Source organism: Aplidium turbinatum, chromosome 2 (genome assembly GCF_918807975.1).
Source record: "Aplidium turbinatum chromosome 2, kaAplTurb1.1, whole genome shotgun sequence".
Classification (NCBI taxonomy): domain Eukaryota; kingdom Metazoa; phylum Chordata; class Ascidiacea; order Aplousobranchia; family Polyclinidae; genus Aplidium; species Aplidium turbinatum.
This window is the reverse complement of record NC_137473.1, coordinates 12,168,648-12,191,212: the sequence shown is the minus strand read 5'-3', so window position 1 is coordinate 12,191,212 and position 22,565 is coordinate 12,168,648. Positions and strand designations below refer to the sequence as shown.

Below are 22,565 nucleotides of genomic sequence, written 5' to 3'. Positions count from 1 at the left end.
TTGCTGCACAGCATTGCAAGCGATCACTCTGACCAGCGCAGCATCAACAACCAAGTCTCGTGCCTTGTCTCATTCATGTCTTGTGGTGTAGGGATTGCGTCGTTCGTGCTTGCGTCATAAGGACTTGATTCGTCATAATAACGACTCTCCTTTTACAATTTATTAATTTCATAAAATATCTTGGTGACAAACGGTCTTTTTTGCCGAGTTTCTGCTCTTTAATCTGGAAGCTTTACTAGTTTATGACTTCATAGTATCTCGACGGTTATCGTACCACTACTAATTTATGAAAAAATGTTTTCAAGTTGCAGGAAATGCTCACTGTTTTTGTGGGTGTGGGATGGTCACTGGGTGCTCTACTTCTGCGTGCACCCAGTGACCATCCCTTTGGGTGCAACACTTTTATACATTTTTGGTGGTTTTCCAAATATTTTAAGGAACTTATCTTTGCTTTTTTGTGCAAGGTTCCGGTATGTGAAGCAAATACGGACTGAGCATTTAAACAAGGGAAGCAATCAAATTCATGATGTAATGACTTTAGCAATCACTCCATGTTTTGTACATAACTCACCATACCTTTCTGGAGCTAACTACAGAGTGAAAATGTGGCTTGCTGTCATACTCACAAAATGTAAGCCCCCCATACTTTGGCAGACCATTTTAGTTTGATTGGTAAGAGATAAAGCATATTTTTTGAACAAGTAAAAGCAAGATTGTAATATATTTTATGAACTTTTTTATTTATTTATTTATTTTACTGTGTTTTTAGATTTCAATTAGTATTGCATTTTTCAACCGGTATTGTGTTTAGCAATAAGCTGTTAGGTTATTGATTTGAATGGAACATCATCTCAGCAATGCAGAATTCTGAACTTTGTTTCATGTTTGTTTTGTGTATTGGAGCTTTGCATTATGCCCAAGGACGATCAAGTGAGTTGATTGTATTAGCATTAACAGAACAAATTTCATTGACATCAATGGCGCTTCAGTTTTCATAAAATACGTCACCCACTTATCTGCTTGCTATTGGTGGATTGAATGTTCAATAAATCTTTATTTTTACAATGAGGAAGCCTCTTTGGAAGCTTTGTTTTAATCTGTTAGTTTTACGTACTGTAAGTAAGAGTTGGCAACTCTTTCAAAAAAAAAAAAAATAGAAAAATTCTTTATAGGTCGTCTTCTGACTTAGTTGTGATTTGTTCTCTGCACAAGTATATACTACTGTATAAGCTGATTTATAGGTTTTTCGGTTGCGTCTCTTGTCGTCCAGCACTTGAATTATAAGACATATCTTTTTTGTACTTTATTATTAGCAATGCCAATTGAGGATTATTTTACTAGTTTTCCACTAGCATGTTAAAAGGCGCGATGTTAGTCCTATTGTTTTTGGAACTAAAGTATTTGTATAAAAACGGAGACAAGGTTTAGCCAGGGGTATCGATGTTAAAAGCCTTTTTTTATCTTCTGTTTCATGAAGTGTGCCATCAATTTGTATAATACATTTTTCAATCAACAATTGATTTGAGATTGTAACATGAAACATTGTGACAGTGAAAATGAAAGCAGAACTAGAAAACTTTAGTTGCTGATTAGCTGGTTATAAATTTGTTTATTTTTAACTCAAGTTTTGTGAATCATATAATTCACATATGAGTGAATATAACTTGAAACATGGCCACCTGGAGATGCGGCCTGATTGTATCAGGCCGTGTCTTTAGGTAGTCATGTTTGAAGCTAGGCTGCATTTGAATTATCCGACTTAGGTTACGTTATCTTTTGTTTTGGACTTTTTTTTGTGAAAAGTGTTTTTTGCACTAGTACTACACCTGTATTCACAAGAAGTTTTATACCTGAAAGGTATATTCTCATAGGAATATACATATTGTTTGCAGTCGGAGCATGTGATCCTATTGTTGCACCTGAAAATGGATATTATGATGACAAAAAAGTCAGCAAAAACACACATGGCAGATCGGTCACATTTTTATGCAACCCTGGTTTCATATTATCTGATCTAGCACTGAAGACTGTAACATGCGGTGATGATGGGTCTTGGGGCCCGTTACCAACTTGTGAAGGTATTTTTGCAGTGTTAGAGATCTTTTTATGTTTCTTTCGATTTTAAATTTAACATTATTGCTGAGTTGTTTTGATACTTCTTAGCTTAGTTAAACTTAGCTACAATAAGGTTCCAATGCCATGGCTTAATCAATCGATTGTTTAAGTATAAGACGAAAACTGCAATGCACTGTATTTTGTTTGCCTCATAATAAATATTTTTAGCTGGTTACAATAAGTTCTTAAACTAAATACTCTTACTCCAGAAGAGTGATATGATTCACTTATTTTTATTACTGTATCTTTAATAACTCGTATTAACACTACATGCTTAGTTTGCTTACAATCAGTGATTATACTGCTTGTACTTCAAAAAATACACTAAAGATGTTTTTAGTTAATGTTGTTATTTTTTTTGCTGAAAATTCTGAAAATTTAAACACTTTTTTACTTTTTCAACAATGCTCTTATATACAGTTGACTATGGCTGTGATTTCGAAGACCGTTCGCCTAATTTTACGTGTGGATATTCGAACAGTAAATGGACACGAGAGTATATTTTGGAAGACTATCGACGCCGAAAAGGTACGTTCTTTCAGTGATTGTCTGGTAGCTATTTTACTTTATATCACCTCATTAGCAACGCAATACTGTATTTACTTACTAGAGTTAGAAAGATGGTGATGTTCGTTATTAATTTTCTCAGACATTGGTTTTCGATCCAAGTGTATTTAACTTCTGTTTGCCTTTACTTGTTGTTAGGAAATAATTAACAGCTAAATTGGCTTATTTTCTTGTGCCAAAAACTTTGCTTAGATGTATTCTTTTATAGATTATGTAGCTTCTGCAAAACAAAGCACCGGTGCATCTCTTACGTCACAAAGCTTTACTGTTGGCGACCAAGGAGCTTGCCTAAGCTTTTACTACCGAATTCTTGAAAATAATGCCGCTGACTTTACAGTCACTCAACAACTCCGCAGTGGCAGGTAATCGCTGTTAAAATCGATTCATGTATTGCTGAAGCGTTCTTTTCATTTGCATGCAAAGGAAGTAAAACCTTTGTGTATTGAGATTAGAGGATGACACATGATTATATCAAGACGTGACCACTTAGCCGCGAGCCGTAAAGATAAGATTAGGCAAGAACTCTTCAGTGAGAGTGGATTTAATTGTCAGCACTTTACAGTTACACTTCATGGCAATTTAACTGGATTGTTTGCATTTTTTCTGGCTAGCTCCTACCCAGATAGCAAAATGCGTCATTTTTACATTGACTCAACGTCTACAGAGGTAAAAATGACGCATTTTGCTGTCTGGATAATTGGTCATGGGTAGCAGGGTACATGTGGGGTGTGAACTGAGCATGGCTTATCATGCGAAGACAGATAAGAAAAAAGTTTACTTCCATGTCTGTCACGTTAACTTTGCGAATAAACAAACTGTATGTTCAAACCAAGAAAGGGAAAGATCAAGCAAAGATATTTCATCTCTCAAATCTCAATGTGTGGCTTTGTGCAACATGCTGAATGTGAAGGACTGCTCTCGCCGGCCGCCGCCTTAGTGAACGGCACTTGAGGGATGGATTAATTTACGCGCTTCAACATCAACCAGAAATTTCACTCTGCCAATCTCAATGACCGGGTCTGCGTCAGTGGTTCAAACCCCTGCGAGTATGCTAAACTGCCATGATTAAACACTTAAAGAGGCCTTTTCTTTCCAAAGACAAATATTCTCTCTACCGAAATGTAATTTTACTATTATGCGGTGTTGGAGTGTGATGACATTCAAGCAAGGTCAATCTCTGTGTCGTCAGATCCCACAGTATGATTGTTGAAATGACGTTGAACTATATGTTTTCAATAATTCTATCATGTATCTGTATGCTAGGAACTTTGATTAATTTTCATATACTTTCCGGCTTTAGCGATCCTCCAGCTACCTTATTTACTGCAAATAAAGTCACCACGTGGAAGAAAATTGAACTGGATTTGGTGGCCTCTGCTCCGATAACTTGGAAGTTTGAGGTTTCTTCTCACAGCGCGAATGTAGAGTTGGACTTTGTGCGACTCAAGCGGACATCTTGTAAGTGAGAAGCGACTCTGTTTTTCTTGTCTGTTCGCATCGGAGTTGGATCAATTACACAGTTTTCAGTTCAATTACATTACAATTACATCATCGAAATTAATTTTTAATTACTTTACAATTACATTATTTTGAAATTCTCACATTGCAAGTACTTCCAAATGTAATAGATTACACGTTTCAGTTACAAAAATTAAATGTCCCAGTATTTATCTTCATCAATGATTTTTTACAAATTGATTTTATCAAAAACAAGTAGAAATGCATATGATAAAGCTTAGGTTGCAATGTCCCTTTTGAAACCTAACTAGCGGCTCAACCAAAGTACTGATATCATGCGTTTAAATGTAATTGCAATTTAGACCAAAATGTTTTGAAGTTACAATTAGGCTACACAACAACAAAAAGTCCCAATTACAATTACATGAAAATGTTTAATTACAATTGTAATTGTTCCAACCACATTGATCCATCATCAATTCATCATACATAACGCAAACTCTCCGAACATATTATGTTCCCAGCCTCCCAGGTACTGTCGGCTTTGATTTCCAAGACCTGTTTTTTTGAATAAAAAAGCAGATAACAAAAAAAAACTAATTCATGCAAAAATCTTCATTTTAAGCCGGTGTACTATAACTTTACCTGCGTTACTCGTTTTTGGGTCATTATATTTCAACACGAAAATTGCAATTTGTAACCCAATATCTCAAAAACTCATGACTTTTTGATATAAGGTGCACTTAAATGAGCTAAATCTGATAAAAGAAATTTCAGTGAAATCCATCGAGAAATGGCGGAGCTACACTGATTTGATTGTACCACTAGAGGCGCTGTGCGCGATAAGGTAAAAATACAAATATTGATAAAATTTGCAGTTCTAATGCTAGGAATGTGGCGAAAACTGGTAATGTACCATGTTTGGGGGTGTACAATTCAAAAATGAGGTCAAATTAAGCAAAAAATACTTGCAAATGGGTCCAAACTGGGATTTTATTTTCAAAAGTGACCCATTTCAAGCGCGTGCCCTCCGAAAAGGGGACGATGTTTCGAAAAAATAAAAATAGGAAAATGACCTTCGGGAATCAAGGTATCATGTCCAATATTCAAAATAGGTGCCCCAATGCGTTTTATAGACAAATTTCAAATTTTAAAATTGCAATGAAAAAAAACTCTCAAATAGCACAAAATACTGTAATTTAGTGATCAAATTCAAACATGAAAAGTTTTTACAATTTTTCAAACAGTTTTTACAAGTTTTTTTCAACGCATTGGGGCACCTATTTTGAATATTGGACATGACTCCTTGATTCCCGAAGGTCATTTTCCTATTCTTATTTTTTCGAAACATCGTCCCCTTTTCGGAGGGCACGCGCTTGAAATGGGTCACTTTTGAAAATAAAATCCCAGTTTTGACCCATTTGCAAGTCTTTTTTGCTTAATTTGACCTCATTTTTGAATTCTACACCCCCAAAAATGGTTACATCACTAGTTTTCGCCACATTCCTAGCACCAGAACTGCAAATTTTATCAATATTTGTATTTTTACCTTATTGCGCACAGCGCCTCTAGTGGTACAATCAAATTAGTGTAGCTCCGCCATTTCTCGATGGATTTCACTGAAATATCTTTTATTAGATTTAGCTCATTCAAGTGCACCTTATATCAAAAATTCATGAGTTTTTGAGACATTGGGTTACACCCCTTGTTGAATTATAATGATTTGACCCTTTTGCCAACTTTCATTTAGAAAAAACGCTGCAGTGTCACTGCAATTGAATAATTTTTACTTTTGGATTGGCAGTGGTTGACGTGGTGCTTACAGCATATCGTATTTGTACAAAGCGCTTTGGAATGTCTGTAATAACGAGTGGTGAATTGTGTCAATATCAAATGTTATCTGACACTGTTTGCTTTGTAAAGTGCTGAGAGGCAACGCATATCTTCGATGTACAGCGATATATATAAGCACACATTATTATTACGCTATTGCGGATTTTTTTACCAAGATTTCTTTTAACACGGTGTCAGAGCAAGAACTTACATAACCTTATTTTACAAGATGCTCATCATAGTCTGCATATTCATCATTTTACGTCATACTCACTGCCCTAGGTATCGATGCTTGTTTTTTCTCAAATGTGGATGAACTGTATCTTTTTTCCTTATGAGAGTCGAAAACGTTCGATTTTTTTCTTTGCATTTATTGATTTTCTCATGTGTCTGAATAATATTATGATAAATCCGTTTTAGTTAGTTTGTTGCATGGGATTGGGATACAACGAAGTGACGATAAGTAGCGCGGTGTAACATGTTGCACATTTTCATGATACAACATGGTTTGAACGTTGTAGCAGCATCGTTTACAATGCGACAGTTTACCACATCAAAAATAGGGCGACTTTCGTACTGGGCTTTTTACTTCGCTGTACAACTTTTTAACTATAAGCAAAGAAAGACATGCAATGCTGCAAATAGAGTGTTTTAAATGTTGGTTAAAGTGTCTTTGGGTACCCCGTTACGCTTTACCAAATGGGATGGATACAGCGCTACATTAAAACAGTGTTGTTATTACCGACTTACCGAGTTATCTGGAAAGAGTTGATGAACTATTTGACATTGCAGGCCAAAGTTCTTCGACAACGACAACACGACCTGTGGCCAAGGTGCCAAGGGGCTGCGTATCACCACCATACCGTCTCAATCAAGGTATGCCCGAGTGTCATTTTCCTTAATATTTTTATCTAATTCTTATTTTATGCTAAGTTCTTTTATTGTGTGCTTCACTAATGTTGAAAAAGGCTCTCTTTTGTTGTAGATTCAAATCTTACCAGGAAGCCTATTCAATTATATTCGTATTTATTACGCACATATAATATCATGCATAGAGATGTACCGATACCAATATTTTGGCCGATACCGATATTTTGGCGATACTTTGGTGTTACAAAAAGAAGCAATTTTGGTATTTGCAAGGAATTATATCAAATGCTAAGTTTTACCTTATTTGCATATTAAAGCTATTAAAAAAAGCTTTCAATTGGCAGAATTTATTAAAGATTCAAAAATCCAATCTCAACCGCATTGTTGTTTCATAATAGTAGGTTTTAGTAATGAAAGGCCACTGTAATTGAGGACTGGGATATAAGGGAAGAAACATCACATCATAATTGGGATTTCTGAAAAATTAATAAAGTGTTTGCGCAAACTCTGCAAATAGGCTATCATATTGATATTGATAATAAGATGTAAAATGTAAACCAAGTGATTTGTGTAGTCGTACAAAAACTATTCGACAAGTACTGTGCAACTTAAGGGCGTTTGTCGTTCGGTTGAAAAGCTTTTGCCAGGCCAAGACTATACCCAGGTAGCAAAAATGTATAATTTTGCATCTTTTTTACGTTGCTAAGCGTCTAAAAAACCCGTGTAACTGGGTTGTTTTTAGTAAGCTGGTTCTATCAGTTTGTGATTTAATTTCCACCTTTCGTTGTAATAAACTCACCAAGCTTAAACAATGGCAGAATAAGTAGGTTCAATATGAAAGCAATGGGACTACGAATCCTCACTAAACTAATCAAAATGGTCTTGTTGCGCCTAAGATGACAACCTCATTGTGAAGAAAGGAGCGTTCTTCCCGGCTATCAGCACAAGGTTGAGCACTCACTAGTACAGCGAGCAGTTGCGATTCGCTAACCACAACGGTGTAGCTTCCACACTAGCCATTTCAATTCTTGTCGATGTCAATTCTTGCTACAAAACGGCTGCCGAGAAACATATAGTTGATTGGATGGTCTAAATGTCTAGCCTGGAAGCTACACCGTTATGGTTAGCGAATCGCAACAGCTCGCTGTAGTAGTGAGTGCTCAGTCTTGTGCTGATAGCCGGGAAGAACGCTCCTTTCTTCACAATGAGGTTGTCATCTTAGGCGCAACAAGACCATTTATTGAATAGTTTAGTGAGGATTCGTAGTCCCATTGCTTTCATTTTGAGCCTACTTACTCTGCCATGACATTGTTTAAGCTTGGTGAGTTTATTACAACGAAAGATGGAAATTAAATCACAAACTGATAGAACCAGCTTACTAAAAACAACCAAGTTACATGGGTTTTTTAAACGTTTAGCAACGTAAAAACGATGCAAAACTATACATTTTTGCTACCTGGGTAGTCTTGGCCTGGTTTCATCCTCTGCTGATAGTAAAAAAGAAACACAAATAATAAATATTGGAGAAATTGAGTCTTCTTCACAACTTAAGAATCGAACAACGCAAAACTGCTGAAACAAAACGTTTTGTTTGAGTGAAAGAATCACTGTAAGCAAACAATGCCAAAAGGAACAGGTTGTTATTTTTCTACATCAATGTGACGTTAGTTACTACTTAAAAAAAATCTTGCCGATACTGATACTTAAAAAATAGCCGATATCACTGATACCGATGCCGATACCGATGTATCGGTACATCTCTAACATGCATATCTGACTAACTGCATTTTCGCGCCATGAAACCATGTACTATTGTTAGCGCTCTGGACCTAAATATCATGACGCCACAGTGTGCGCGCCTATTTGACCGGCGCCTAACTGTCTGCGCCTAAAAGACGTGCTCCCCTGAATTTATCAGTGAATTTGTCATAGACAATTTTCATAGAGAGGTAACTTTGTTGAATCATAAACAGATAAAGCCAAGTAACGACACAAGCATTTAACATAATTTACACAAATTAACTGAAAATTTCCAACATTTTCGGCTATACAATTATACACATGTTAGCCCTAAGCATCGCCATGCTGATTTACTATAAAGGAAACGAACTAGTTATTTGAAAGGATACAAAATTAACACTCTTTCAAAGCGTCTATTTAGTACAATTTAAACTAAACACTGACCGCTGATTTTTGACATCCTTGACAGTGTTATGAAATGTTGTTATTGATTAAATGTTGTTGTGTTTCAGTGACACTCGTTGCCTTCCTGCTGGAAATTGTTGCATTGTACGTTCTCTATCCTTGAGAAGATGCTTATTATTTTTACTGCTGCACAATCTCATATCACGCAATTGAGTCTCAACCAGTTTTTAGTGATGAAAAACAAAAAGAAGATGATTAATCTTGCAGCAATTTGCGTAGCCTCGGGGCCGCATACTATTCTCTTCGTACAAACAAGATTATTCGTCATTCGAAAGCTGCTTGTACTTTTAAAAAAATTATTTAAATATTTCGTTCGAAAAGTGTTAGTGCAACTATTTTGAAGAAGATTTACTTTTGCATAAGTTCAAGATTGGTTAAAAATAATTTCACAGAAAAAAAATGAACCAAACTTTTTTCAACCAAAAAAGACTTCAAACACGGCTTCATAATTTTCATCTTTGTTCGCCAAGCACAAAAATTACGAAGATAAAACGTCACAAACTATCAAAGATTAGGTCTAGATATGGAATAGGCTAAAATCGCCTTGACTTAGATTCGACAAACCAAGGAGCATGGTTGCTTAACTAATGTGTATCAAATCTTTGCTACAGTTTTTTTGATGCAAGTATTTGCATGGAAAGATATAATTTATCCAAAAGCGTTAAATTAAAGATGGGTGACTCATTTTATCAAATCCTTCATTTTGTACACTACAGCATTTTTTCGTTTTAAGTCGCTTCAATACTTCATCAGTGTGGCTGTCTAAAATATTCTTATTTCCTCTAGTTCTATAATCTATAATTCTATATCAATGGCTCCCAATGTTTCTTGCAGTTATGTACTTTTTTCTTATTACTATTATCTGCGGATACTTAAACTTCTTAAAAATGAGGTTGAGTATAAAATTTTGCAAAATTAGTTCTGAAGAAATAAATCTTATTTTAATGCTTGGATTTGAATATTTTTGTTAAAGCAATGCATTTTCATCCACTTAAAACTTGCCGCAGACCCCCAAGGTGTGTGGGGACCCAAGTTTAAGAAAACGTTGCTTCAGACCGTAATATCTTTCATAAAAAAAAAAGCTATGGGATGTTATTGCAAATACTGCCATAAGCGTTTCTTGCTTTGATGCTCCAAAGCCCAAGTTTGGTTAGTGTACACACCAAAATTTTTCATGGAAGTTATAAATAGTCTTGACTATTGACCATTCGTGAAACTGGGCAAAAAAATGCTCTTGCATACAAAGATTTTTGAAAAATTAGGGAATGCAAAATTATCTCTGTTCGAACACATTAATCTTGTTAAACAAAGCGATTTTTCACGAACAAAAGAAAATATTCGTCCGAACAAATACATCTTTGTACCGATATTTGTAGCTTTGTTCGCATGAAGAGCATAGTATGTGTTGTGGCCATTGGCATGTGAGAAATTGCGCTTGCTAACTTGTGCTTTGTTGGTTATGTAGTTCTTTGTTTTACGTTTTTATTCTCCCGCGCATTTTGGAAAAAAAGTGTTATACTCACCGAAACCCGACTGTAACTAAGTAAAAGAAACAAAATTATACCAATTCTATGTAGGGCGTGACTGGGTGTTTAAAAGAGAATTTTTTCGTGTGACGTGAGTCAACTTCTACAATCATGGTACTTCACAAACTTCCTTCCTTTTACATCGATTTAGTGTCTGCTGATTCAATGTACCGTCTATTTCATTTTAACAACCTCATCAGTTCTATTGTCTTCTTTTATTGGGGAATCGTGGAATATATTTTGTTGATTTTTCTACAGTTGCTTGCATCTACTGCTGCTTGTTAACGTTACAAGTCATGAGCTACATCAGTGGCTCCTGACCGGATACGCCTAGCACTGCACCGAGCTTGTGTTTACTTGTATACTACCTACATATGATTGTGGACCGTTATTTCTTAAACTGTGACGCCAGAACCCCTGAAGATGCTTGAATCAACTTTAGGGGTGCTTTGAAGTGCTAAATATTTCTCCCTTAAAACACAGAAAAGTAACTTTATTCACGATGTGTTTGCAAGGTGAGATTAATATAGATTATTTTGTTTTATTGAAATCACCCCTCCCCCCGTTTACTACTTACTAGATCCGCCCCTGTTTTGGTTACCTTATCCCTCCTGGTCACATCGCCGACATTTTGGTTTTGTTTCGCGAATACCAAACTACAGAGGCAAGAGTAGTTTTTTTCCGATATCCAAGAAAATAGAACTACTAATAAAAAAAATACCCGCCAAACGTCAACGTCTCAAAATTACCAATGACAAATGACGGTGTCAATACAACAAAAACAAAAAAAATGTTCCGCTTCTGCACTATGAAGGATTGGTAGAGAGAGTTATTCTGGTTTCACGAGACTATCATGAATAATCCTATTTCTCTTCCATGTGTATGGCATTTGAGATCGGTTGCTCTAAAATCCTGACCAATGTGGTTGATATGCTTGACCAAACGTATTTTTGCTTATTCGCCGTGTTCGATTTCGTTTAACCAGGCAATAATGGAATGTAATAGACTTAGAGTGTAAATCTTATAGGATGTTTTACTACGAATTGTGTTGATTTTTTTTAATGAAAAGTTGTTTTTCAGCATGAAGTGCCTTTCGAACGCATGTTTTTCTAATCGATCCATTTCTTACCAGAAAACTATCATTAGCTCGCTCAACCTGCCATGGCTCACTTATTCAAATAGATTCTATTTTTCCGTAGCCTACCAACCAAGTTGTTCGTTTTTAGTGATTTAATTTTTATTCCTTAATTCTTTCTTCCATTGTGCATTCTTGTCGGTGTATTGATAAGCTCTTTAACTTTTAATCACTGTAGTTTTCAATCATCATCAATAGTGAAAAACATTGTACATGCAATTGCAAAGACAGTAATGTTTTTTTTTTGTCCGATATAATCAATAACCATTCTTATCATGTTATTCCACCAATCAACGGAAAAGTTCATACAATTGCAATATTTTGTCAATCGAAACTCTAAAAGCTTCTAAATTTTTTTTATTGTGTTCTTGAAAGTGAAAGTTTTTCTGTGCAAAGTTTGGTCATGTGCGTTATGATGACGTCATGATTAATGACGTCGTTTCAAGCATTGTTTCATGTTGATGTAGCGTACTCGTTTCATGATGTGATTAAACAGAATGTTGTACAGTCTAGCTTCAGTTTGCATTTGATTAAAATTCAATTTATTGTTTTGTTTGTTTGGGTCTACGAACGTTGTTGTAGGCCTACGTCATAGTGACTGGTATGTAATGATTTTATTACCCTGTGCAGAACGGTAAACTCTAGTCCAGAACTTGACCATAGAATTAACAAGGAAGAAAGAGAAGTAAACGGAAAATTAAAAATTCTTGGTCATGTTCTAGAGTTTACCTGCTCAGCAAATGATTGTGAACATGAGCGAACTTAACATGAACGTTCTTGCGATATAGGTTTAACCAACTTTACTGTTTGTTTATGACTATTCAATTGGTTTTCTACAATTGACCGCTCAAAACTTTAGACAATCGGCTTGATTATTCGTTTTTTTTTCACTCATATATCAAATTTTTAATTTGAAATATTTTATCAACGTAAGTTTTCAAAGAATCGTGGCCATGCATTTTGTTGTCAGCATCAAAGTTATGCAAATCTAAGTACGGTAATCAAACATTTTGTTCAAATTTACGCCACGGTACGAAATGAACAAAAGCTACAGAACTGTATGTTAGTAGTAATGTAATGTTCAAACGGAACCGTAAATATCTCACCATAGTGTAGACTCTCAAACTGAGGCCGCACTTTTGTTGGTTGGAGTCTATTTTTATGGCCAGTGTTGTGTTGATAATATCTGTTACGCCTGTAATCTAACGTTTAAACACACCAACATATCAGATTGTGACCCCTAGTTTTGTTTTAACTGCATGTCAATTTTGTTTATACCCCTGATACCTGGTTCATATCCCTGATGATGTCATCAACGATGGTTACAACCGAATTTTCGTAGCACTCGCTTTTTAGTTTCAGCAGTTTGAAATATGTAGATATGGAACGTGTATTTGTTTATATATATTTTTTTTTTGATTGTGCAAATGTGACAATTTACTTTTGTATGACGTAATCTGTTTTTATTGCAATAAAAATCAAGAGATAGCCTATGCTCGACAAAATATAATATGCACCAACCCTTCATGTGTTTCCAATTTAGCACTATAAAGACCAAGGAAAGCATTTTATTGAGGATTGACACCCATCAAATCACTGATACTGTGAGGGCAATGTGAGCATTGAGGTTGTGATGAAAAGCCTACTCTAGCCTGCCAGATTTCGGAGTTATTTCATGTGATTGGAACTCAGTTTTTGTCTCAGAAGTTTGGAACAGTGAATGGTCGCGAGACAAGTTCTATTCACTATTCTTCTCAATACCAACACATCACCTGGAGCAGAACTACCTCGGAGGAATGGGTGAAGCTCAATTGCTTGCGAACTGGAGCCCGCCGTCTCAATAATCACATTTTTCAATTGGGCCTCGCCTACTCACCAACTTGTGTATTTGGCTCAGATTTTGAAACTGCATACCTCATTATCTACCAATGTCTTACCTATGTAGCCTACCGACCCCAGGATAGATATGTGGACGAAAAGCATTAACGATTTCTTATAAAAAAAACTACTGTCATGAAACTAAAGCTGAATGCGACCATTTCAACTTAGACCATACTAAAAATGAAGGCAAGTCGCTCACAACAACAAGCAACACAAAATAGAAAGTAGCCCAAGGATAAAATACACCAACGTTAACGTAGTAATCATTAAAACAAGGAACAACGTAGGCTACATAGAAACAGCGTAGAACAATATATTATAACAACAGTCATGAAGCATATGGGTCATTCAACCCAGAACTTATATGGATAGGCTACTTAAATAAATACATTGAATGTGATGCTGGTACTAGGATGACAGCTAGGGACTACAGGGTCTACAAAGTCAGCTGCTACCCTCGTTCAAATAAAAAAAAAATCGTAAAGACAATAATAACAAGAGAAAAACATAATAAACAGACCAATAAATAAAGTAACAGGCAGCGAGGTGGTGGTAAACAAGACAGTAAATAAAATTTCCACGCCTAGTAGTAGCGGGGTCTGGGTGGGGGGGAGTTACTCGTCTTTTATTTTCTAATTTAATTTTATTTCTAATTTTAGAATACAACGATATATTCTAAGACCTCGGGTAAAAAAATTTTTAAACTTCCGCCCAAAGCTTCCCCCTACCCTAAAAGTTACATTTCTCAAAATGGCTTGATATGATAGCCCATTGACGTTTCTTTAGTTTATGGCAATTGAAGTTCTACTATTGCTTGTTAAAACACATTTAAATGGTGCAAGATCCCCGCAAACAGTTTTTCTGATCATAGCTTCATTGTAAAATATGGCAAAGTGGGCATTTCGCTTTGTGCGCATGACCACGCGCATGCGCAAAAGCGTGACATCAATACAAACAGTTTGTGTACAACTGTAAAAAAACAAACAGACGCCGTAAATTGCCAAAACCTATTTTCACAAACTTTGTGGTAACATTTATTAATTTCTATTTTATTTAAGGTTTAATGTTTGTTTATATTTGAATTAATATTAAGGCTGTCTGACTACCTGATGGAAATTCTATTCATTTAAATTTAGCTACCTGACTCCATTAACTATTTCCACACAATTGTTATTCGAATTATAATTTTAAGTTATCGGAAGGTGTTCATATTATATTGTAGATTTATGACAGAAGTTGAAATTAAACATTACAGGATAGTGAAACTATAGAACAGTAAAACATTATTACGAATTATTACATTGTAGTAGTCGTCCAAATGTTATATAAAAGTACACAATCGATTTGATGTTTTCTAAGCGGAGCTGAACTGGTCTGACTGTGTGTCTAAAAGGCGAAAGTGAACAGTTTTTATTTTCTGTTCTCTTTTTTCTTTTTACAGCAAGTTAGCTTAGATGGAAAAATACAAAATCTTTGGAAGACAACGTGTGGGTTAAAATGGTTCACTTGTTAGGAAGGAAAACTTATCTGACGCAATAATGGATCGCTACAACTTAACTAATGAAATGTTTTTGGCTTTTGTCTGCAAAAGTTACTTTGCATTTTAGATTCAAATTCTTATTTTGAGATTCTCCGCTCAACCTCTTGTCATCTAGCTGTCTATTTTATCTGCTGGTTTCAGTTTAATTACTGAGAATTACTTGCCTTTGGTTAGGCTACTACGCTTTTCTGTAGGCTAACAACCAATTGAAAACCTCAGGCTGACAACTGCTGCTCAAGATGCTTCAACAGCAATATTGAGTGTGAAGTTGCTGTAGGCCTGATGGGTGGGAGTCGACGCGAGGTGGTTGTTCAGACAGATCTATCAAAAGGACACTAGACAATGTGTCAATACTGTGAAGCAAATTTTCAGAAGGTCTTTTCCTAAATCCCCTCACAATCCACTTCAGGCAACATTAATGAACGAACTGCTTTTTTAAAACCGTAGGGCCTACTGGGATATAAATATAGGATCAAGCTGGCTGGTGTACAGGTTAACCAAATACCGTGGAGCCAAAGCTCTCTATATTTGAATACGGTACGCTACGGTGGGCCCTCATTGTTTTTTGATGAACAAGTCAAATATAGAGAGCTTTGGCTCCACGGTATTTGGTTAACCTGTACACCAGCCAGCTTGATCCTATATTTATATCCCAGTAGGCTCTACGGAGGAGAGTGACTTGTCCTCACACAGGGGCGCCGGAAGCGGGGGGGCAAGGGGGCGGATGCCCCCCTGCCTTCAATTTTTCTGCAGATGGAGGGGCAGGAGGGCAATAGTGCCCTTTTAAAGTCATGTAAGCTCCTGCACATTTTGCAATATAACAATTTCTGCTATTCGCTTTTAGCCTATAATTATAACCTTTCCTTTTTGCCTCAAAATAATATTAACGGCACAAAATTTTGCAACTCAGTACAGGCCTTAAAACTCGTTTTTTTTTCGGCTGCCATCGTGGCCTACCGGCAGCTCCTTCTCGGCGGCCAAATCTGCGTGCTTGGAGGCCAAAATACAAAATAACGATAGCACAAGTAAATAGAATTAAACTTGCAACAATGCTAAAGTGATCACTTAGCGTTGTTGAAGTCTGGGCCTGGGCGACGTCGTACAATAGAATCGTTGCACCACGCAATAACTGCTTTATCGGGATTGTAATTCAGTACTGCGGGACCAATTAGATTCTAACGGCACTCGCACGAGTGTTTCCAATGTGGCTAATTTTAAAGAAGTTTGCCACTCCCCTAAAATTCTTTTTAGCAACGAAAAACAACGTTCGACATGTGTTGACGATGACGGCAAGGTAATAAAATAAATATTTCAATGATGTGAAGGACATTACTAAAAGAAGCATAATATTTGTAAAATATGATCAAAAATATTTTCCCCTCGGATGTCAACTAACGTAGTTCTCCTTTTTAATGTCTGACAACATCGAATCGACATAAAAACGACAATATTGCCAGCCGATGTAAATTAGTACTTCGGATTAAGACTTTGTTAAAATAAACGTCGGGAATTACAAACAAGACTTACAGCGCTAGTGATCGCAGATGGATATATTCCATCAATAACAAATATTCCCGCACAATGCAACAGTGGCGATTATGACGCGTTCACCTAATTTTGCGTCACTCTTGATACTACATATTTTCGACAGTTAATCCACGATCATTCTTTTGCGAAATTAAATAATTGGCTAGAAGAGACCGGCGGCCAAACTTGGTTGATTGAGGAGGTAGTGTAGTGTATTGAAATGTGATTATTATGTTATGCTTATGACCGGTTACCAGAATATCTTTTGGCAACCCTGGCAAGTATCCCGGAAGTACATTCTGTTGTCAGTAATTAATCAAAGTAGAAGTGCATGTTATTTCTGTATATAATACACCAGTAAACAGACAGAATATGACATTTGGCGACGAGGAAAATATTTAAATCTGTAGCCTATTAGTTCAAGAGGTCCAAGCAGACAGTGAATTGTTCTTATCGTGTTGTCCAAACTACTAGTGAGCATCATGAATGGAGCTGCAGTTACCTGCGAGGTGTCAGCTGTATTACCCTTTGATGTCAATGGTGATGCACAAAGCCAGGGACAACGTTGGAAGCGATGGAAACGGGCGTTTTCATTGTATATCACTGGAAAAGGTGTCACCAGTGATGAACAAAAACAGGCTCTGCTGTTGCACACTGCTGGTGTGGATGTGCAAGAAATTTATTTTTCTTTGGTTCCAGACAATGAAGGTAAAACTCTTCAAGAGACTTTAACATTGTTGGATGATCATTTTCTTCCTAAGGCTAATGTACCTTTTGAACGCCATGTTTTTAGGCAATTGATGCAAAAACATGATGAGCCGGTGAACAAATTTGTTTGCAGACTGCGACAACAGGCAGCTATGTGTGAATTTGGTGATTCATTGGATACCCAACTTCGTGATCAAGTAATTGATAAATGTCATTCCAATCATTTACGACGAAAGTTTTTGGAAAAAGGAGATGTGCAGTTAAATGATATATTAGCTATTGCTAGAGCACATGAAGCAGTTAATTCACAGGTTAAGATGATGGAAAGAAAATCATTAGAACCAAGCATGCAGCATGAAGTAAATTCAGTTCCTATACAAAGAAAGAGTAACATTAAGTCAAAACAGGGAAAAGACACACAAGAGTGTTTTGCATGTGGATTATTTGGTCATTTCAAACTTGACAGGCAGTGCCCTGCAAGAGGGAAGAAGTGCCACAAATGTGGAAATCTGGGACATTTTCAAAAGAAATGCAGATCAAAAGTAAGGAATACAACACAGTTTTATCAACAAAGAAATGCAAAATCTAAAACCTTTTTAAAATCTAATGCCAATCAAATAGATAATTCAGGATTGGGTGAAAATGAATTTGGAGCATCAACTAATGTCTTTTCAATGAAAAGTTCAACACATGGGCTGTGCAGTGTAAGTTTAAACATTGGTGGTGTGTCTGTGGGAGACATGTTAGTTGATTCCGGTGCATCATGCAACATTGTGAACAAGCAAACTTGGGAATGGCTGAAGACATGTAATATTAATGCAACAACAAGAAAATCTGCTAAAACATTGTACGCGTATGGAAGTAAGAAGCCAATTCCAACATTAGGAACATTTACGGCAAAAGTTGAATCAAAAGTTACACAAAAAGTATGTGTTGCTGACTTTGTTGTAGCAGATACCGATGGACACAGACTATTGGGCAAAGACACTGCAGAGACTTTAGGTTTGTTGCATGTTGGTCCAATACATGTAAATGGTGTTAAATCTGGTGCTAATAATGTTGAACCTCAAGTTGATAATGACATTGTGTCTAAGTATGATGGTTTATTTACTGGTGTTGGCTTGTTAAAAGATTATGAGTTAAAATTGCATATTGATGATTCTCTTAAGCCAGTAGCTCAACCTGTTCGAAGAATACCATTTCCGATGAGAGAAAAGGTAGATGTAAAGTTAAATGAACTGCTTGATGCTGATATTATAGAAGAAGTCCCAGAAGGACCATCAAGTTGGATCTCTCCATTGGTAGTCATACCTAAGAGTGATGGTGACATTCGCATTTGTGTTGATATGCGACAAGCCAATCAGGCTATAGTTAGAGAGAGACATCCAATTCCCACTGTTGAAGAACTGTTGTATCAACTCAATGGTAGTACTGTTTTCAGTAAGTTGGATTTAAAATGGGGCTTTCATCAGATAATGTTGGATGAAACGAGCCGCCATATTACAACATTTGTTACACATCGAGGTCTATACAGATATAAAAGGCTAATGTTTGGACTGAGTTCTGCTCCTGAAAAATATCAGAAAATTATTTGGGATTTATTGAAGAACTGCGATGGTGTTGCTAACATTGCAGATGACATTGTCATTTATGGAAAAGACAGGACAGAACATGACAGTCGATTACATGTGGTACTGGAAAAGTTGTTAAAATCTGGATTGACTTTGAATAAAACAAAATGTCAGTTTAGAATGTCAAAGCTTACATTTTTTGGACATGACTTGCACCAACAAGGGGTAAGTCCCAGTGCAGAGAAAATTGCAGCTATTCAAAAAGCACAACCTCCAACTTCAGCTAGTGAAGTCAGAACATTCATGGGTCTTGTTCAGTTTTCAGCTAAGTTTATCCCAAATTTAGCAACCATTGCAAGGCCTATACTAGACTTGACCAAAAAGACTGCAAAGTTTGAATGGCATAAAGCACACCAAGATGCATTTTTGAAATTAAAAGCAGCGATCACAAAGGCTGATACATTGGCATATTATCGGAATGACTGCAAGACAAGAATTGTGACAGATGCATCTCCAGTTGGTCTAGGTGCTGTGTTGACACAGTTACAAGATGGAGTGTGGAGAGTCATTTCTTATGCATCTCGAAGTTTGTCATATGTGGAAAAGAAGTACAGCCAAACGGAAAAAGAAGCTCTAGGGTTGGTTTGGTCTTGTGAAAGATTCAATTTGTATGTATTTGGAAGACATTTTGAACTTGAAACAGATCATAAGCCCCTGCAATACATTTACACGAAGAAATCAAGACCATCAGCAAGAATAGAACGCTGGGTATTGCGTTTACAATCGTTTGATTTTAGTATTATCTATCGTCCAGGGAAAACTAACATTGCTGATGCATTGTCAAGGCTAAATAAAGAGCCCTATGAAGAAAGCAGAGATTTAAAAGAACCTTATGATTATGTGAGATCTATTGTTCTGCAAAGTATGCCAGTCGCTTTATTTACAAAAGAACTTGAACAAGAATCAGCTGCTGATCCACAGTTGTCAGAAATTAGGGACTATATTCATTCAGGAAATTGGTCCAAGTGTACAGACACAAGCTTTTTGCATGTAAAAAATGAACTGTGTACATATGGAAACTTGTTGCTCAGAGGGACAAGACTCGTTATACCTGCTACGTTGCGTGAAAAGGTGCTCAATTTGGCACACGAGGGTCACCAAGGCATTGTCAAGACAAAGAATCGATTACGCACAAAGGTGTGGTGGCCAAAGATCGATGCTGATGCAGAAAAGATGTGTAAACTTTGTCACGGATGTCAAGTCACCAGCGACTTTTGCAGACCAGAACCAGTTGCTCGGGTATTGCCACCAAGTGGGCCTTGGCAAGATTGTGCGGCAGATATTCTTGGTCCATTACCAAGTGGTGAGAACATTTTAGTAGTGGTAGATTACTTTAGTCGTTTTTACGAAATTGCAATCTTGAAATCAATCACAAGCGAAAAATTGATTCAAGCGATTCTGCCCATGTTTTCAAGGTTTGGAGTACCTTACTCATTGCGAACTGATAATGGTCCACAATTTGTATCGAATGATTTTGAGAATTTTCTTGAAGAATATGGAGTAATACACCGCAAAACAACACCATTATGGCCTCAAGCAAACGGTGAGGTGGAACGACAAAATCGAACATTGTTAAAGGCAATCAAAGTTGCTCAAGTTGAAAAGAAAGATTGGCGGTATGAGATCAACAAATTTCTAATGGCATATCGTTCAACTCCGCAAGTTTCTACAGGTTCTACTCCTTATTATATGATGTTTCGCAGAGAAATGAAATCTAAATTACCTGAACTGTGCCGAGAACCTCAGATCTTTGATGAAGGGATTCGAGACAGAGACTGGAAGGGTAAAATAGACGGTAAACTATATACTGACTTTAAGCGACGTGCTGTCGACTCAGATATTCGGGTTGGAGATGAAGTTTTGGTTAAAAGTCAAAAATCAAATAAACTTTCTGCAAATTTTGATAGCGCTACCCAACAGGTAGTTAGGAAGGAAAGGGGGGAAGTGACAGTACAAAACAATGAAGGGGTTCAATTGACACGAAATTCGTCGTTTTTTAAGAAATTGAACACCAGTGATGAAAATGTAAACTCACCTCCTGCTGACATGACCGTGAACGCTGATTTGAATGAGTCCTCAATACCTGTACGTACTCGTCCGACACGTAATGTCAGTAAACTTGCTCGCTTTAACGATTATGTAACTTGAAGTGACTAGAATGCAGACTTGTATGTCTATGATTTCTTTTGTTCTTTCGTTATAAAGACTAGCTCTGGAACGCATGTCTATTTGTTTAAACGTCATGTCAATTGAGTGGTAATCTATTTAATTGTTCGCCACTACAATTTCAAGATCAAAGTGTGAAAAGTAGAAGCAAACGTATTAGGCTAATTATGATCTTTGGAGTATGGCTATATTGCTTTTAACAGTAAATGTTGGTACTTAAAGTTAATCTGTGTATACCATAGATGGCATGAATGATGCTTACGTAAACGAAATCTAATGATGATGCGTCGTTTGGTTCAAGTGCTCATGGTTTTCATCACCTGTAGCTTAATAATCATTTAATGTAAAATGAGTTTTATCCAAATAAGTAATGCCTTTGAAAACTACGTTTTAATCCGAGAAGGAAGGGATGTAGTGTATTGAAATGTGATTATTATGTTATGCTTATGACCGGTTACCAGAATATCTTTTGGCAACCCTGGCAAGTATCCCGGAAGTACATTCTGTTGTCAGTAATTAATCAAAGTAGAAGTGCATGTTATTTCTGTATATAATACACCAGTAAACAGACAGAATATGACAGGTAGCACCGGCGGTCATTCAAGCACTACTTAGCAGCCATGGCCGCAGGCTACTTTAAGGCTTGACAGAAGGTTACATCATTATAACATAGCATGATGCCCTTCTTTGTATACCGGACACTTGTAGGCTATCATTACTCAATACATAATGAGCTGATAGATTAGCATTATCGCTATATCTTATCTTAAAACTGAAAAAAATTGGCCTTTTAGTAAACAAAAGTGCCCTTTTTTCGTAATCTTGCCCCCCCAGTCAAAAATCTTTCCGGCGCCCCTGTCCTCACACCCGTTGGTCGACATTGGGACATGCGAGAGCTCCCGATGTTGGTTTGTTCAGCGAAGGCAAGTCGACCCTTGTGTTCTGCCAGAAACAAGTGGTACCTAAATAGAGCAAAACCGCGAAAGCGAATTAAGCTGTTTCGTGCCACACCAGCTAGCTATGGATATTGACTTGATCTTATCTGTAGATGCACATTTGACCTGTTTTGTAATTACAAGCAGACGATTGCTATCACTAACGTTTTTAGCAATATTTGCAACCATAAATAATAAGTTACATAGGCTACATTAGGCCTACTCTTAGGTATGACCGACATCAGACCTAGGGACAGTGGAATTCCGGGACGACTCACTTTACTGATTGTTCTTGCAATGTGGACAGCTGCTGGAGAGTTACTGCGAAGTTCAAATTTGGCAAAACTGCAAAATGTTTTCTTTGCTTTTACATAAATTCATTCTCATCAAATAAAATGCTATATTTTGCTTGAAATTTTGGGTACTGGAACATTAGCAGAACCTTACTGCAGCAGTGTAAAGCTACGC

The 22,565-nt window shown here is 36.7% G+C and overlaps 1 protein-coding gene across 1 annotated transcript; it reads left to right on the top strand.

Annotated features, from left to right (window-relative positions):
- Nucleotides 1-857: 857 nt before the first annotated feature.
- On the top strand, nucleotides 858-13,234 carry LOC145765643 (uncharacterized). Its single transcript, XM_082577473.1, has 7 exons — nucleotides 858-930; nucleotides 1,893-2,078; nucleotides 2,536-2,643; nucleotides 2,891-3,044; nucleotides 3,983-4,140; nucleotides 6,766-6,849; nucleotides 9,096-13,234. The coding sequence occupies exons 1-7, from the start codon at nucleotides 858-860 to the stop codon at nucleotides 9,149-9,151; spliced, it is 819 nt and encodes a 272-aa protein (XP_082433599.1). The 3' UTR covers nucleotides 9,152-13,234.
- Nucleotides 13,235-22,565: the final 9,331 nt, after the last annotated feature.

Excerpts from the sequence above, each read along its gene's own strand:
- LOC145765643 (XM_082577473.1), top strand. The coding sequence starts at position 858 with ATGCAGAATTCTGAACTTTGTTTCATGTTTGTTTTGTGTATTGGAGCT. Across the intron at positions 2,079-2,535 it reads CCCGTTACCAACTTGTGAAG|TTGACTATGGCTGTGATTTC; the intron begins GTATTTTTGCAG and ends TCTTATATACAG. Across the intron at positions 6,850-9,095 it reads ACCATACCGTCTCAATCAAG|TGACACTCGTTGCCTTCCTG; the intron begins GTATGCCCGAGT and ends GTTGTGTTTCAG.